Genomic DNA, 17,412 nt, shown 5'->3' with positions numbered 1-17,412 from the left:
AAACCCAGCAGCAGGACTAGTATCTGCTGCTTTTTGTGAGGTGGCCTGCCACCCTACTGCTCATCTATATGTACACATCAGAGCTAAAGATCTGTCACTTGCACCCTGTTCTCTTCACAGATGAGAGCAGGGTCACATTGACCACATTTGACGGATGAGTCAGGTGAACGTTAATCATTTAACGTGACCAGTGGCTCAGTGATGGTCTGGGGAGGCCCATCCAAAGCTCCACCTGCGAGCCAGTTGTACTCTGAGTGCTCTTAGGTATTTGGGATGAAATCCTCAGACCCACAACTGCTGGTGTAGTGGGCAGAACGTGTAGGCAGTTGTTGCTGGCTATAGTAGATTTATTGTGAGGTCTCAAGTAACCACTTATTTGAAATAACGTGGACAAACCTGTTTTGTCAAAACTTTATTTCAGGCTGAGATTATCACATGCAAACACCACTCTATCCACAGGCAGAGAGGGTGAGAAAGCCTTAGTACATTTCAGTAAAAAGGTAAACTATCGCATTTTCTTTCTTTAATTAAAACATAATAGCGCTGGAAAGATCAGTGCTAATGCAGATGCCATACTTTGTAAATATGGCATCATATTACACAGATGCAATTAAAATATTGCATTTTTGTTTGGACTGTACAGCTATTGTATACAATTTATATGGAGGTTGCTGCTTTGCAAACAATTCACGATTACTATCATCCCAATGAAATTCTTCACACGTTAAAAATGATACAACACAGAAAACAAAAATGCATAAACAACACAGACGGTGATAGACATTATGCGTTGGTTATCTGATATCAGATTGGAAGATTTCCGCTGATTCATGGCTCACTAAGTAGTACGATTAGTCTGAATTTGGTCCAGAAATGCAAGGGTTATGCTACAATATGAGAATGTAAGAAGTCATAATGCCTACAGTATGAAATACCTTGTAATGCTGAGGCACTTCTTCTATATAGAAACTGAAGTAAAACCAATCTGAAGTGACGTGCAGACTGATATGTAGTAAAATCGTTGATGAAAACATCCTGAACCTGGTCTGACCTACATAAAAACACTCACTTCAACAGAAACTTCACTTTTACAGCTGAAAGTTCATTGCAACTGTTGCTAAAAGCAATAAATATTAACTTAGAATTAAAAAGAATCTCACATATCAGTACATTAATACATTCAATCCTCATTTCTACAGTAATTACAATATTTTACCATAGCAGCATTACCTGGGCAACTAATGAAAGTGAATTGTGGACATTTCTAGTAACATCAAATGAAACCTTATGCTGAAAACGCCCATTTTTGTGCAATAATATTTCAGTTATGGAAGTAATTGAGAAGCTACTCTAAAGCTGGACTCAGACCACTTCTTAAAGAGAATAAAAAATCCAATACAGTAGATTCATCTTGAAACGGTTGGATAATCACAGACAACAAGCCCATACGTTCATCTTCCTTTGCGATTCCACATCCACGCTGCAACGCACCTGAGAGACTGCTTCCTCTCTCTCGTTAGTTTTAGGGGCCTTCTTTATAGTGCAAGAGCTAATTACTGGGCCGTGGGTCTAAGCAGGGGAAGAGTTACAGCCATTAGCAACCCATCCATAATATTTTGGCGACTTGTTATTGTCGTGCCCACGGTGATTTAAGGTGTCACTGGGTTCAGTTGATTCGTCTTTTGGAGAAAAAGAAAAAAGAAAAAAAAAGAAAAGTGAAATTAGTTAATATCAGAAATACCTGAAATGTGTGGGACACTTTATGAAAGCAAAGACTTTTTTTTTTAAAACCTTCTTAAAGTCAGACAATCTTTTAAGCACTTTATAGCAAAACCACTATAGCCAAAGAAATGGAGTGAACCTCATATGAGCCAATATGATTTTATTAGGATTAAAAAACAAACCAAAAAACTTCCACTCACTCATCTTTATTGTTAACGACCGAGGAAAAGTCTGTTAAGTGCAGGTTGTGAATTTTCAAATAATTTTGGACTATGTGTGTTGTCCATATATTTCTTACCTTCTCCTCCTCTGCAAGTATAGGCGGATAAGCCACTGTACCACAAATGGCCATATAAGAGCAAAGGCCAAACTGGTTGGTGAAATGTCAAAAGGCCACCAGGACGGTTTCTAGGAGGACAAAAAATACACATTTCTATTCCAAATGAAACTTGTTAGCTCCTAATAATGAACATATGGTTTAAATTAATCAGCTGGAAATTCAGTAAATTGTTTTCAAAAATTTAATGAAGACTGCAACTGTTTACCTGACTCCTATTATTCACTGGGGGAGATGCATAAGTAGGAGACAGAGCCACTGATCTTGCCTGCCAAAAGAAAAAGAGTTCATAATCTGTCATTATGGGTACATTTAAAAAGAAAGAACTTATATTTATTTTATTAGTGATTTATAAAGCAATTCACTTAACCTTTATGAGATTTAATTTAAGAAACTATTTTATTGAGCTAGTCTGTTTTTTATATTTGTTTGCTGTCAAAGTGATTTCCCAACTTTTGGGATAACTGAAGTATATCTTATCTTAAATTTCTCAAGCCACATAGAAATCTATATATTACACATTTTTGATATTGGGTTTTTTTTCAGGGGTTTTTTGCATAAATTTTACTTCCTTTTTGTAAATGTTATGTAAGCGGAGCAGTTAGCGGATTCCAACAAGCTAACTTTTAAATGAATGTCCTTTGCAAACTCCTTCTAGGTAAACAGTAAGCATCAACAGAAGCTGAAGGTTCTTTGTGTCCAAGGTCTGGACCCTGGTTAAAAAAAAAATAAAAATAATATGATGATGATAATAATATTTTATTTATTTGCTTTATACACACAGAACTCACCCTGTGCTACATCCTGAATATGATACAAACTTGTGTTTGTTTTCTTAGAGTCACCTCTTCCAGTAGCTGTTATTTCAGCTACTTTTCCACTTCATCTACAAATCTGCAACATCTCTTTCTCAGAAATTCTCCCATTTCTTGTGAGAGTTACTGGCCTTATCCACTTGCAAGTAGCCTTTAAGTCCTTATTATTCCATGTCCTTTTCCACTGGCACCAGAAGACGGTGACAGGTTAACCTGCACTTTCCTCATAATGGCAGGCTTGCCATTTTTGGATAAAAAGTGTCTGTCGGGCAGTGTTAACTGTTTAATATTAGAGTAAATCAAAATATGGGAGATTATCTAAATGTGTGAGACAGGATGGAAATGAATGATATTCAGACCACCTGAAGTGGGATACCTGATTGTCCTAATGAACTCAATACAGCAAAATATGGCCTGATGCATTTCATCTACCTCACATCAATGGCGAATTACAAATGACCGATTAACTGAACATGTCTGTTTTTGGACTGTGGGAGGAAGCCGCAATACAAAGAGGAAACCCGCAGCGCTACACGGAGATCCTGCAAACTCCACACATAAAGGTCCCAGAACCTTATTGCTGTGACACAACAGTGCTAACCACTGCACTGCTGTTTTATGTCAACAGTCTTATTAAGACAAAGTTCTTGGTTCTTGAAACAAAGACCTGTTCTTATATGTTATTTCTATGAAAATCCACGTAGTTTAGCATAATTCACCATTACATGTATTATATTTCAATTCAGTTCTTTAAAGTGTTGCCTTTCACTTGCTTTATTTATGTCACTATGACCACCTGTGTTTCCCAACCCTGTCCTAATGTCACTGTGTATAAAGTGTAACCACTGCTGTTTGAACTGCAGCCAATTTTGGACAGGAGACTCTTGCACAATCCCAGCTTCCTGTTAAAACAAAATACACATAAAAAGAAACATGTAGCATGATAAAAAGGCACCTACTGTTTAGAGAGGTTACAGTTAGCTTCAAGTTTTGTTTACCTTGACTTCTTCATTATTTCACAATAAGTTATTATCCTGTCACTAGCCAGCTGTCCAGTCCTGTAGCTGATGCTACTTTATTTAATATATCACTGAAGATAATTAAAATTGCCTGAACATTATAAAATGAATCAAATTCCATTGCCAGCTCATTTTACTCATCATAGATAGCTTAACATTGCTCTCAGCCTTGCAGTCTATAAACCACAGAAAGCCACCACGAGTAGTTTAATAGTTTGCTGTATAGTTCTAAGTTTACATATAGTGTAACTATGACAGGAAATTTTGATTTAGTTTTAGTCATAGTTTTTTTGACTAAAATGTCATAAGATTATGTGTGTGTGTGATTATAGTCGCTTAAATCTAAAGCTGATTTAGTTAAATAAAACAAAAAAGTTGTAAAAGTCTGCCGTGTTTTTACAGAGGCGAGCTTCTCCACATGACTTACAAAGTTGTTTTTCTTGACATCAAATGTGAAATGTGTCCATATGCCTAGTCTAGTCAAATATGCATGTCTGTCCTTACTGCACTCGATTCATTTTTTAAAAATTATTATTTTTAAATGATTTTTAAATCAATTTTAAATAAATATAAATGATGAATAAAATAAAAATAAAATAATAATGAAATTTTTAAAAAAGGCAAAAAATAAAAAAAGTGAAAGCGAGCTTACTTCCTATTGGATCATTTCCAAACTCGTGTTGTCTTTTTTTTTCTACACAACTTACTGAGCTCTGATTGGCTGTCACCTTGCCACACTATTTTCATCTCATTGTTATGCGCTGACAAGTGTCTGTGCACTTCATCATAGTTTTCTCTTCATGCATTAATTTTTATTTAGCCATCGCCTTGTTTTCATCAGGTTGTTATTTTACTGATCAACGATCAATGACATTAACACAGCTATGTTTATATTTAAATAACAGTGTTATATTTAATTTGCTGATAAGGACCAGAAAGCATTCACACAGAGTGAAAAGATTTTGGGGGCATTTTGATGTCATCTGCTATTTTTTTAAGAAGCCACATTGTATTTTTTGTTTCGGTCACTTTCATTATAATAACATCAGACCTGGCTTGCAGTTAGAGCCTCCAGTGTGTGCAGCCTCTCCAGGACGCTCTGCATGTCCTCCTGCAGTCTGGCCAGCGCCACGACGATCTGCTCATTCAGGTTCGCTCCAGGTGTTCCTGCACCTCCCCAGCGGCCCCCGTCTCCATCTCCAGCACTGTGCATGGGCATCTGAGATCCAGGGCGAAGGCCTGGAGACCTGGAGCCTAAAAATAGAACAGAATTTGAATAACTGACACATGCTCGGGTGTCAGCGCATACAATGGAATGACAGTCTTTGTGACACTGAAAGGCCACTAAATGGAAAAACAAAAGCCACACAGAGCTGCCAGCTCAACAGAATCATGCTGTCATCCTTGTGATTGCATTTCATAACATTTACATGTGAGTGTAAAACCCTGTGAGTGCAGCCTTACCCCGTCCTCTTCGGGCTGAAGAGCCGCCAGGCACGTTCACATTCAGCCTCTGTGACATTGCTCCACCTGCCTCTCCATCTTCTCCTCCACATCTGACAACCTGCAGTGGACCCTGTACATCCTCTCGAGTCTCCCGTCTCTCCTCCAGAGGCGGCTGGAGGTGGTTCTGCTCTTCATCCAAATCATCCAGAGAGCGGTTATGCTCCGAGTTCTTCAGAAAAACACCAAGATGAGTAAACAGCAGTCCAGTCAGTTAAAGTCATTTGATATTTCTGATATGTTTAAGTTTTTACTTGCCTCTTCCTGTCCGAACTGGTCCACAGAGTCACAGTACACCTCGCTGTCTGAGTCGCTGGTCAGGTGGTTGGGTGCAGACGCAGCTACACTTGGATCTAATGTCATTACAAAGAGAGAAAAAAGGGAACACAAAACTCAAGACTTGTTCTCCATTACAATGACTAGTCTGCACTGTAATTACCAGAATGACAAGGAGGAAGTTCATTGAATTTGGGGCTTTTTCCTCTGTTTCTACAGAACCATTAATTTTCTCCATTAAGCCTGTCCCAGGAGCAGCGGATGTGTTAAGTGTTAAGATTCAATGTGTGCTGCAGCTCTGGGAATGAAGCTTAGCAGATTATCTGATCACATGGTGCTCAGGCAGACAGCTTGGGTGCCGGTGAGTCCTCAGTGACTGTTTTGGACCGCTGTAGGGATGTACTGTGGGCGGAAACAGAGCCCGATGTTGGAATATCGGTTTTCCTACCTGGATTGTGTCCATTGAGCAGAGGCTCGCCAAGTGAACCCTCCTGGGTCTTGTCGCTGTTTAGAGCAGCTCTGGAATGACTGCCATTGGTCAGATGGGTGACCCCGTTAGCGACTTTACCGTTTGACAGCGGAGCTTTTTGTCTCCTACCGAAAGTTTTCTTCTTTGGTTGTGATGGTCCAGATTTTTTGTCTGGGGAAAAAAATATAGAAAATAGAGGAAATCTGCATCTAACATTCTGAGAATAATTTCAGATATTCATACTTAACAGGAGCAACTTTGTTACCTTTTCTGACCTCCCTTGTCACCATTTCTTCTTCTTCTTCCTCCTCCTCCTCTTCATCCTCCTCCTCTTCATCCTCCTCCTCATCATCCTCCTCCAGCGCATCTTCCTCTGACCTCACTTCCTTTTGTTTAAGCCTTGCAGGGCGTGTCTCCAGAGTGCCGTTCATTTCCATGTTTCTAACAATGCTCTTTGCAACACTATTTGATGCCATTGAATTCATCATTGTGCCAAACCCTACAGAAACACACACACAGAATTTTATAAGCTCACAAATACTTCCTTAAGATGTTAACACATTAAAATGAAATTAAAGTGTCCATTTCTGATTGTAAGGGGAACCTTAACTGTGGTAAGCTACAAGCAAGCTTTCTATGACCGCTAATAAGTACTCAACGCATCTGAGCTACAACACCAGACAGGAAGTAAACTATATCAACAGACCCGCGTGTTTACACAGTAATGTACTTGCCTTCCAGTTGCCTAGCAAACTGAGTCAAACGGGCTGAGCGTATAACAAGAGGCAAAAAAAGAGGTTAAACTCCACATCACAAAGTAAAACGTGTAGGCGATCCACCTGGCGAGGAAACACCAACCTGTGCTCAGGTCTGATATCTGCGTGATCTTTTTCTTTTCGTCCACCAGCTCGTAGAACGGGCCGAGGACCTTTAACAGCTCCTCCACCTCGTCAGTCATGGGCATCCCCTCTAGGATCTGAAAACCAAATCCAGAGTGAGCACAATGAGAATATTATCCCACAGTCACAAACAACCAGGAAGTGGTTTAAATTCAAAGTACCGGTATTGCGGCATAAATTATTTGGTGTAACAAGGTTACTCCTGATTCAGATGACTGTAAAGGTAATGTATCTGTGTAACTCTTCATATGGCTTGTGACATTTGATTACGCACAAGGACATGAAACACGGACAGGTTAAAAAGGTGCTTCAAGAGGTGGGAAATGGACGGCAAACGTACCAGTTTCATTTCATCAACATAGGATGACATTGCTTCTTCTTTGGACATTTCTCCAAGAGAATTCCAGGCGTCCCTATCACAATAAATACATAAATAAAATAAATAAAAGCAAGCAAAAGAAAAAAACATGCACTGTTATATAATTTTATAAGGTGGAACACACAGAAGAGCAAAACAGCAAAAGTGTGTTTGAAGGCCTTTGTGCCAGTTCCAGTTTTCAGCTGAGTCAATATGGAAAGACTATTTGAGGACACCAACTAATTTACTAACTTTGGATCACAGTCTGGCAGACACTTAAACATTCACTAGAAACTGTACCTACCCATGAAATATGTGTTTATTTAACCTTTAATTAACCAAGAAAATATCATGTTTAAGATTAAAAATAACTTTTTCAAGGGTGTCCTGGCCAGAACAGGCAGCGGTGCAATCAGCAGCTACATAGAAACCAGGCCAAAAACAGGGCAGGAGAGTTCAAGCAACTGCCTCAAAGTCCTTTAAAATTCATTTATGAGACCACATGCTTAACAGGTACAAACAAACTGACCTTTTTGGAATTAATCAAGTTATCTGAATCTATTTTTTTTTTTTTACCCCAAAATGACAAATTCAATTTTAAGGAAAGACAGAAGGAATAATTCTTGAGACCAAAAACAGTAACATCCTGCACTTTTTTGACCAAACTAGTAGATTAAAAACAGACTTGCAAATAAGAATATAGCTATATCTGAGTCTACAGAAGGACAAAGCAGATCACGGTGAGCAAGGGCTTAAGGTTTATGATCAAACTCAATGCTTCGAGACTGACAGTATCCAGCGTGTGTAAAGCACTGAGAAAACACACAGGCACAAGCCCCTCCTTGAGAGAAACTGTCCAGCTTTGTGGGTAAGAGGTCACCGATAAATTTTAATGAGTCCAGAGATCACCTGACACAGCCTGAGCTTAACAGAGTGAGATTTTCATTTCTGAATATCACAAGCTGTCTTGATGTGACCGCCAAAGAATGATAAAATATGATAAAACATAACAGCAACAGGGTTTGTGTCTGGGGGACTATTCTTAGAAGTACACTGATCCACAGAGATTTAAAACAAGCAGTGTGGGGAAGCTTGCTTCACAGAAGTGCATGCATCTTCCTGTTACACCATTAGTGCAGGAGAAATAGAATAGACTATAATAACTTTATTACTCACATTGAGGGAAAATTGTCTTTGGTTCACCAAGCCATAAACAAATCAAACAAATCATAGCAACACAGCATCTAATTATTTAGTATACTGATTGCTCTTGGCACAAATTATTCCTTTTATGCCCTGAAATCACATTTTTTTCCCCATAGAATTGAGTTCTGAAGGAATCCTAAGCGCACAACCACCACCGCCCCCTAACTTACCATTTCGCCTTTCCAACTACATCCCAGAAGCTAGGTCGGGGTATGTTGCATGGTCCCACAGTGGCCTGTTTATAGTAGCTGTAGAACTTGAGCATCATGTCATTGGAGGGCTGAAAGGGACCTGAGGAAAAGAAAACTCTCATCACATAAAAAGCCTTACCCTCCACGTGCAGAGTTGTGGCTGATTTCTATTTCTTTCAAATCTGTGATGGCTTGGGGACAAAGCAAGCAGGCCAAAGTGGATTATTTAAATCGCACAAGCTGCTGCACCGCACCTGCCCGGGGGTGGCTGAGCTGGTTGAACTGGCCTGTGTGTGTGTCTGTGTGAGAGAAAGAGAGCTTCTAGTGAGGTGTTCACTCACCATTCGGGGGTAAACTCTTGATCACCTTCACGGCGGCATCAAACCTCATCTGGGTTAGGCGCCCTTCATCTTCCACGCGGACACTCTCCACCTCCATCGTGTCACTCGCAGACAGCACAACAACAACAACAACAACACCTGCAAGCAGTAAACAAAGTCACGACAACTGCAAAAAAAAAACAAAAATAAAATGTTCAAAGCGTTTGTTTATAGCATCTATGCTAGCTCTGAGCAGCAGTTTGGTTTGTTTTCGTCTGTAAATGAGCAGACTTTCGCGACGCTAATGCGACCAGCTACACTTGAAAGTTAACTGTCTACAGTATGTTATGACCACCAGTAGGAGGAGGCTGAGCCAGTTGGATATCTAGGACACAACGTTTAACGTGTGGCACAGCTTTAGCGACACTGTCGTTTCCACTAAACGGTATCTACACTGACACACTTTCGAGAAAAAAAACAACGCTTAAAACCGCCGTTACTTACCGTTAAAATCACGGGCCTATCTGTTTGTCAGAAGGCGACTTGTCATTAGCCCTTGACCAGACGCCATGAACAGCACACACTGTGGGAATTGTAGTCTTATTGTTGCATTTCGCTGAATATCGATGGCGCCTACAAACTCCACAATCCTCTGCGTCCACATGAAGAAAACAAACAATAAACGTCTGTGAAAATATGGTTTAGATATGAAAACAACATATTAAAGTCAAACGAGTGAGAAAGCTGATGAGAAGTGAAATATATAATGTTACTTCACTCTTATGGCTGAAAACACAAACTCATGTCGCGACAGTTCGACACGTAAAACTACACATCCCAACATGCTCTAGATAGATCCATGTTTTTTCTTTTTTTCCCTCCCTCTTCGTTGGAAGACTGATAGGTCGACAGCAGAAAAAAGCTAGAGCTCTCACTTTGTCCTTAAATCCTTCAGACAGATAAGATGCAACACTGCTGAACGCGATCCTACAATAACTGCATGCAATATTCTTCTACCTAATTCCGCGTCCACACCTCGCGACATACATTCTCATGTAAAGTGGAAATACATTACATATACACATTACATATACATACCCTGCTAATATATATACCCACATCTGTATGGGTATGTACATCTTTCTGTATCTGTGGTTCAGTATCAACTCAGGGCTAGAGGTATGCTTAAAACATAAATAAATACATAAAATATTTTCTTCAAATCAAATCAAAATTCTTTATATTTTGCTTCCAAGTAGCCAGATGTTCTTGTATTATTATTTTTTAAGTGGTCTTGAGCAAAAGTTCTCCAGGCTTTCTGAATTCTTTCTACGTTTTTCTTTGGGTATGGGCTGCTGGGGATTTTTTTTCTGTTCATTAAACCCCTCATAAAACTGATCTGTGCATCATTTAAGCATAAGAAAAGATACTCAACTCAAGAGAGGACCAACTGTTGTATCTATGCATAACAGACGAATTAGTAGACAATCAAGTGTATTATAATTGTACAAACTGGTTCTGCCTTTCATGCTATATTTCCATGTATGTTTGCTCATGTTTCAATAACATGTTTCACATTTTCCAGGAAAAATATCTAGAAATGAAGGCTGGGTCAAAATTTTGCTTAGTATTGTCACAACAATGAATTTAAAAATGTCTAAAAAATGTTCTATTCATTTTAAAAATGTACCGTTTTCTCTGTTGTTATAAAAATGTTGCCATTTAGAATATTGTAGAATATACTGCAATAAGATAACGTTTTATTCTGCACAATTTCCTTCAAAAAATAAAATAATAACTCAACTAAAATTACTTTCTTTATTCCAAAATTACCATTTTCATCCAAAGTGAATTAAAATTTCTAAGTAAAACTGGCCAAATACATATATTCACCGTAAATGATCAATTTGGCTTTTTTTTCTCCTAATATATCTCAGATACTCTCAAATACGCTTGTTCCTCCTGTCCCTTGTGCGGAATTAAAATGAAATAAAATCGAGAGTAAAATGTTCGCACACAATATTGCGGATGTAGTGAGCCTCCTCACTGGTACACACGATCTTCGCTTTGAGGTTACGCCAAAGCGAGGGCAGGCAGGAATCCCACAATAGCAGGCAAAGGAGTTTTTTTTTTTTTTTTTTTGAGGCAGAGCTGGGCTGGTGGCTGTTTCAGTCAAAGGGAAGGCAGAGAGGGAAGGGAGGCTCTGCGGAGAGATGTTAAGATGGCAGAGCTACAAATGTTGTTAGAGGAAGAGATTCCGGCCGGTAAAAGAGCGCTCGTGGAGAGTTACCAAAACCTGACGAGAGTAGCAGACTACTGCGAGAACAATTATGTCCAGGTAAGTGAGTGAGCCACAGGGTTGTTGTATCTGTGGTCCGCCTTTTGTCGCGGAAAGCTCCGGACTGAATGGTTGTTGGGACAGGAAACGTGGATAAAGAAGTGGACTGGCTCGTCAAATGATCCCTAAAAGCTCGGAGCTGTGATAACACTTTACCCACGGGCTTTTACGGCCGTGGGACGTTTTAAAGAGCCCCCGTCTGCCCCGCACCATTGATCACATTCATTCCGTTTACACAGAGGGTGTGTCTACTTTTTCTTTTTTGACAAAAAAATGATTAGTACACTGGCTCGCTTCTAAACTGCCTCCACTGTCACTGCTGATAAGGAAGGCCCGTGTGTTTTTTAAGGCAGACCATTGAACATGTTACACCCTATCCTAAAAAATAGTTTTATTTCGAGGACATCAGCGACAAAGTTACTCAAGTTTCGTTGCTTAAGTAGTGAGTTGGCTTTACGTGCGTTAAAGTGAAAGCCACAATATAACTACAAGTCCACATGAACGTAGCAGCCCTTTACATTCCTTAAGGTCAATAAACTCACCATTTAATACCACAAAAACAGTTTAAGCCCCCCACTGGGATACTTCAGGGACGTTAAAGTGATGCTATACTGTCTACATTATGGACTTGCGAGCACTTAGTGCAAATGCTCTGATGTTTATTGTTGCTGCATTACTTTTAAACTGTTAAATGCACTGTAAAATCATAGAATCTGCAGAAAGCATCTTGTTCAGGATAATATAGGTGGCTTGGAGCTGGGCTGTGAAGCAGAGAGGACTATAAAGTCATTGTTAGTTGGTCAATAAAGGTTGGCGGTATTGATTTTTTTTTTTTTTTTAATCTCTCACTCAGGTTATTCATGCTTTAATCTCTACTAGGTTTCTTTTTCATAACAAGGCAGCTAATTTACTGTAACCTAATACAGGGAGGTCATCTGTGTCTGCGTGCTGTTTTTCTAGAACAAATGTGGGCCAGGATGTGATGTGACGTGATTACCATGGTGCAACTTCATTATAAAGTCTAATAACCACCAATGGCTTTGCTTTTTTTAGGGCACTAACAAATGTGGTAAGCCGCTGCTAAAAAAGACAGAGAGCAACAATGTGACAGGCAAACATTTGCAGTGAAAAGAGAGCCCACATTTTTTTTTTCTCAGCAGGAAGACAACCCACCCATATCAGCTAAAGAGGGTGTGTCCTCTCCAGCTGTACTCCCCAAGGACTCCCTGTAATTTTGTTTTCTTCCTTGTCCTCGCAAGATTAGGCAACTTTGCCCTGCAGCAAGGTGCCTGTGCAAATGCTGCAGGGCAACGTTTTGACCACTTTGTGTCATTTTTGAGGCCGTCAAGTAGCTTTTCTCGCCACTTTTGCCATAAAGTTGAGAGTTTTCGTTTTCTTTTTGTTTCCTGTGAAAACCAGTGCTGTGGAACTAAACGTGGGAATTTCCTTGTTATGGGATTTTCTGTGCCACAGCCAGTTGTAGAACGAGATGTCTCAATGTGATTTCCCACAGTGAAGCAATACTGAGAAACTTTAAAATTAAAATAGTCATTTAAATCATAGTTTGTCTGCAGTAAGTTCATTTACATCAGCGTGCCTCGTTTTAAACGCTCGCACTCAGATCTTGTGGTTGAGATGGGTTTGCTTTTTTTGTGTTGAGCTCTGAAGTTATTTAAGATGGTGCAACACAGATAAATTTATTTATGAATGTAGAAAAAGAAACTCAATGATCAGCTGATTCTCATATAAGCAAGCGTTTGGCAACTGTGGGGAGGAAGAAGCCTCACGGAGAGGGCACAACTGGTTGAGGGGTTAGGAGAAAGAGAAGATGAGGAAAACTATTTAAAACTTTTTAATCGTAACAATATTCATTGCTAATTTCCTGTTTTTGCCCCGCCCTTCCTTCCTTCCATCCTTTATTTATTCTTTTCTGTCATTTTTGTTGCCTTAAATGAATTGCTCAGTTTGTTTGTGCTTTGTCCAAAGTGACTTGCAGTTAGTGCATTTGGGGACTAGAACCAGGCAGATTTCATCAGATTTCATCACATTAAAACTAGTAAAATAGGCTTTTCTTCTTCTACGTTCTCAAAAATTACTTGTAGATTGAGCTTGATAACGCATGCTTTTTTTTTTCTTTGCTGTGTAGATCTTTAGAAGATGCTCCCAAAATGGTATCATAGGACTGAAACCTCTCCAAACTAATGAGCTGAAAACGCACAAGAACATCTCAGCTGCTGCCTTCTGATGTCTTTATGTGTGCGTGGCTGTACATAAAGGGTACAGCAGGAGTGGATGATGCTGACGAGCCGCAGCTCAGTATTTGATGTAAATTTAGTTCAGACTTTAACTAAACTGTACAAAAAGTTGTGCGGCGTGCGTCTGATCCTGCCTCTGTATTTTAGCCGAGCACCTTGTTTGAAGCGCTGACGTCAAAAAAAAAAAGAGAGGGATTTTTAAGCTTTTCAGCACATGTCGCCAGCTCTCTGTGAAGCGAGTGCACTTTTCATAAGCCCTTTCTGTCTGCTGCAGACACTCTCTCCTGCTCTCTGTGTGTCTGATAGAAACGCGCACACTCGAAAACACGCACATGTCAACATGCCTCAGCTTGAATCAGCCTGTCCTTTCTGCACTCCTCCTTCACATTTCCATCCCTGCTTCTTTCTCTCTGTGTTTGTGTCATCGGGACTGTGGGGTTATGCGGACTATAGTGCAGCTCAGCGGGCTGAAGCAGATGGTGAGGGCTCTGTTTAACCAAGGACAGATCTCTGCCCCACTTTTCCAACTTGATAGTGACTTTTGTTAGTCGAGTGCGTTTCGAGCTGTGCGTGCGTGGCATATGACACACTGACGGGTCAGAGTTATGCTTCCTGTTTGCCCTGCTGACTCTGAAGACCGACTCCCTGGAAATGCCTTTTCTGTGTGTCAGGAAGTGACTCTAAAAACAAGACAAGATGACATTTCGCATTAGCATACCGCAGTTAGGTTTATTGTGATTGATCTTTTGATTAGAAAGATTGGAATATTTAGCTGTTTTCAAAACCCTTTTTCATTCATGCAAATCAGAGCCATGTTTGTGTAACCTCTGCGACAAGGACGCGTCTACCGTATGCAAAGTGGGCCACCTGGCCATGTTGGCTGGAGGACACACTGAGGGGGTTGTCAGCACAGTAATGACACAATTCAGGCTTTAATAGTCATGCTTAGGCTGTATTTGTTATCTATAGAGCTCAGGAAACAACATCATAAAAATGTATTAGTCAGCTGAGTTATTTTTCAAGCAGAAAAAGCCAAACATGCTCTGATTTCATTTTTTCAGATAAATGTATTTAGGAATTTCTAATAAAGGTTATTAAAAGGAAGCTAAAAACTGAAAGTATGTGTAAAGAAAATAAAAACAACTGGACTGATTAAAAAAAAGATTAAAACTAGCTGAAACTATTTTTTACTTGAACAAGAAGGAAAAAGAATTATTATTACTTTTTGACGGTGTGTTTAAATTTGCCAAACCAACAAGCATCAGGAAGCTAAGATTCCTCTACGACATGAGGGGATATATTTGTATTGTAATGTCTATTTTCCACTGAAAAACACCTCCCACATCATAGTCATTTAAAACCCCCGAAACCAACAAAAACTAAACGGAAATGACCAAAACCCACTTTGGAAACTAACCAAACGGAAACTAAACTCAAATTAGAGCTAATAACTGTCTAACTGATTGGTTTCTTATGTATATATCATGGTTAAAACAGTCTCACGGAGCACTACTGGATATACATTTAATGCTATTTGTGGCCCTAAAGGCAGCTGCCTACTGTCTGGATAATTCTGCTGAAAGCTAAAAATGTAAAACTAAAGCTTATCTAAACTTAATAAATATTTAATCTTTAAACTAATAGTGACAAAGTGGTTAAAACCAATAAAGGTTTTCAAGCAAATACGAGTACCACCCAGATTGTGGTAAAAACGTTAACGGCAGCTTATCCTTGTTCCCTGTGATCTTGGTCTTTGGGCAGGTATCCATCAAATGTCTTAAGAGTTCGTCCAACTAAAGTTCAGAGATTTTTTTTTCCAGCATAAAAAATTGTGCCTTTTGTTTGTCAAATGTTCAAAAACTGCAGTAAAACCGACAGATTTCTGTAACACAAGGTAAAACAGACTCTGTGCTTTAACTGTATGTGAACAAGTAATGCTTATGTGCATAGTCACTGTTTAAAGGCCTTCTTTAAGCCAGGAAAAACCCAGATCTCAGCTGTCATAGGGCAAAAGACGTGGTACACAGGGACAGGTAGTCAGCCCTGCCGATCATATTTGACTCTCTCATCATTTAATCTCTACATTTATGATCAATAAATCTTTAAAATATTTAGCTGTCATTGGTTACGATCATTGTCCAGTCATTTCCAAACTAGGAAGGGTGTTTGTGCCACTTCATGTATTTTGAATGGATGGTTTTCTGACACTCCTAAAGCCTAAATACAGGATCTGTGTACTTTATCATGGGGTCATATTTTCACTATCTGAATACCAGCAGTGCACACGCCTTCACTACAGTCGTAACTGGGAGTTCCTTAGAAAGCTCTTGCCTGCAACTTGGACCAAATTCTTGATGAAATCACAGCGATGTGTGGCAGCGCTGTATAGTGAGATGTTTACAATGGAAAAAAGAAAAAAGGGGAAATGGAAGTGTTATGTAGCAAACCAGGAGGTCATAAGTCAGAATAAATTCTGTCTTGCAAGCAAGTGTTTTTTTTGTTTGTGCTGAGGCAGCACGATGCCCACTTTTTCTTTAAAAAAGGAAAAAAAGAAGTGCGGGTTGCTCCTAAATGGGTTGTTTTAAAATGTGAGCTTGTAATCGATGCAGGCAGCATTACATGTAAGAGGCGAGGCCTGGCCATCGATCAGTAGTTTGACAATCCCGGTCATATAACCTTGGTGTACCTGTTCTGTGCTGCTTTTCCCAGGAGAATTCACAAAAGTGTTTGTCTTGGAAGAGGGCCAGTCTTGCCTGAAGGTGATAAATATAGTTTTTTTTTTTTTTTTTTTTTTAAACATAGCTGTGCCTCTCTGGGTTACTTTGAGTCCTCATTTCCTGTCCTTTCTCTCTGCCTCTCCCTCTCCTCCTCTCTGTGGAGTGGCCTGGTTTTCTTGCAGCATGGAGAGGCCTAGCGGCTCTGAGCCTACCAGCCAGACCCATTCATCCTTTTGACCACCTGTCACTCCTCCCCCTCAGCTGACTGGGGTTGGTTTGATCCAGACTGTTGAACTGATCTGTTACAGTGTGGGAGTTTTAGACAGTTGGATTCATTCTGCTGGTACTGTTTCGGCTTACAGTTGGATTCATAAGGAGTTAAGCCTTTCCCAACTACTGAAAGCCTTGGGGGAAAAAAAGTCCTTTTAGTGTTTTTTTGCTTGTTTATCAGTTAAGCACTTTGTGCTTTCTGCCCGGATGAAGCAATTACCAAGTCTCTCAATAAAGGTTAATGAGTTTCCTCCATGTGCAAACTTCCCCTTTGTGTCTCTTCCCTGACACACTGAAGGAATTTCTAATAGCGTGCTGGCAGATTTTCAAGGTCAGGTAGACCTTATGGCCTTTCAGTCAGCCTCCATCTGCCCCTTTGGAGGAGGAGAAGGAATTATGAATTCACTTATCGTGCTGCAGTGTTATTTTTTCTTTTTTAATTTTTAATTTTAGAGAGCCAAGACCTTGTAAAAGGAGGGACTGAAGTTGTTTCATGTGCAGATTTTCTTTATTCCTCACACGTTCCAGAGTCACTTTCACCATCCTGTCTCGGCAGGTAGGTCGTTTTTAGTTTAATCATCTCCAGGAGTGGATATAATAATGTATGCGAAAAATGGTTAGTTTAGCACTTAGCACCTTCTTAAACATTTAGGCTTTATAAAACAAAGTAAAGCTTCAACAGTTCTGTGATAAACTGACTTAGTAATTGGCACAGAT

General features: G+C 39.7%; 2 protein-coding genes across 8 annotated transcripts in view; one reads left to right on the top strand and one right to left on the bottom strand.

The window, feature by feature from the left end:
• Nucleotides 1-399: 399 nt before the first annotated feature.
• acbd5a (acyl-CoA binding domain containing 5a) lies at nucleotides 400-9,774 on the bottom strand. Of its 2 annotated transcripts, none has more exons than XM_005449035.4 (13): nucleotides 9,620-9,774; nucleotides 9,137-9,274; nucleotides 8,775-8,895; nucleotides 7,381-7,453; nucleotides 7,000-7,117; nucleotides 6,407-6,640; nucleotides 6,121-6,312; nucleotides 5,655-5,749; nucleotides 5,358-5,568; nucleotides 4,945-5,147; nucleotides 2,268-2,327; nucleotides 2,021-2,130; nucleotides 400-1,679 (listed from the first exon to the last, which is right to left on the bottom strand). In XM_005449035.4, the coding sequence occupies exons 2-13, from the start codon at nucleotides 9,231-9,233 to the stop codon at nucleotides 1,667-1,669; spliced, it is 1,527 nt and encodes a 508-aa protein (XP_005449092.1). In that variant the 5' UTR covers nucleotides 9,234-9,274; nucleotides 9,620-9,774; the 3' UTR covers nucleotides 400-1,666. The 2 variants fall into 2 exon arrangements, with proteins under 2 accessions (XP_005449092.1, XP_005449093.1); XM_005449036.4 differs by having other exon boundaries at nucleotides 9,137-9,270; nucleotides 9,619-9,763.
• A 1,459-nt stretch (nucleotides 9,775-11,233) lies between these two features.
• The window catches only part of abi1a (abl-interactor 1a), a 52,792-nt gene continuing 46,613 nt past the window's right edge, over nucleotides 11,234-17,412 (top strand). For 3 of the 6 annotated variants that reach the window (XM_005449052.4, XM_003439279.5, XM_005449047.4), the window contains exon 1: nucleotides 11,235-11,453. In XM_005449052.4, the coding sequence (XP_005449109.1) occupies nucleotides 11,337-11,453 (117 nt within the window). In that variant the 5' untranslated portion in view covers nucleotides 11,235-11,336. Of the gene's footprint in view, nucleotides 11,454-17,412 lie in introns of all 6 variants that reach the window. The other 3 variants (XM_005449051.4, XM_003439280.5, XM_005449048.3) reach the window with 2 other exon arrangements.

This window comes from Oreochromis niloticus, linkage group LG9 (genome assembly GCF_001858045.2).
Source record: "Oreochromis niloticus isolate F11D_XX linkage group LG9, O_niloticus_UMD_NMBU, whole genome shotgun sequence".
NCBI classification, from domain to species: Eukaryota; Metazoa; Chordata; class Actinopteri; order Cichliformes; family Cichlidae; genus Oreochromis; species Oreochromis niloticus.
Note: the sequence above shows the minus strand (reverse complement) of the source record. Positions and strands in the feature narration are given on the sequence as shown.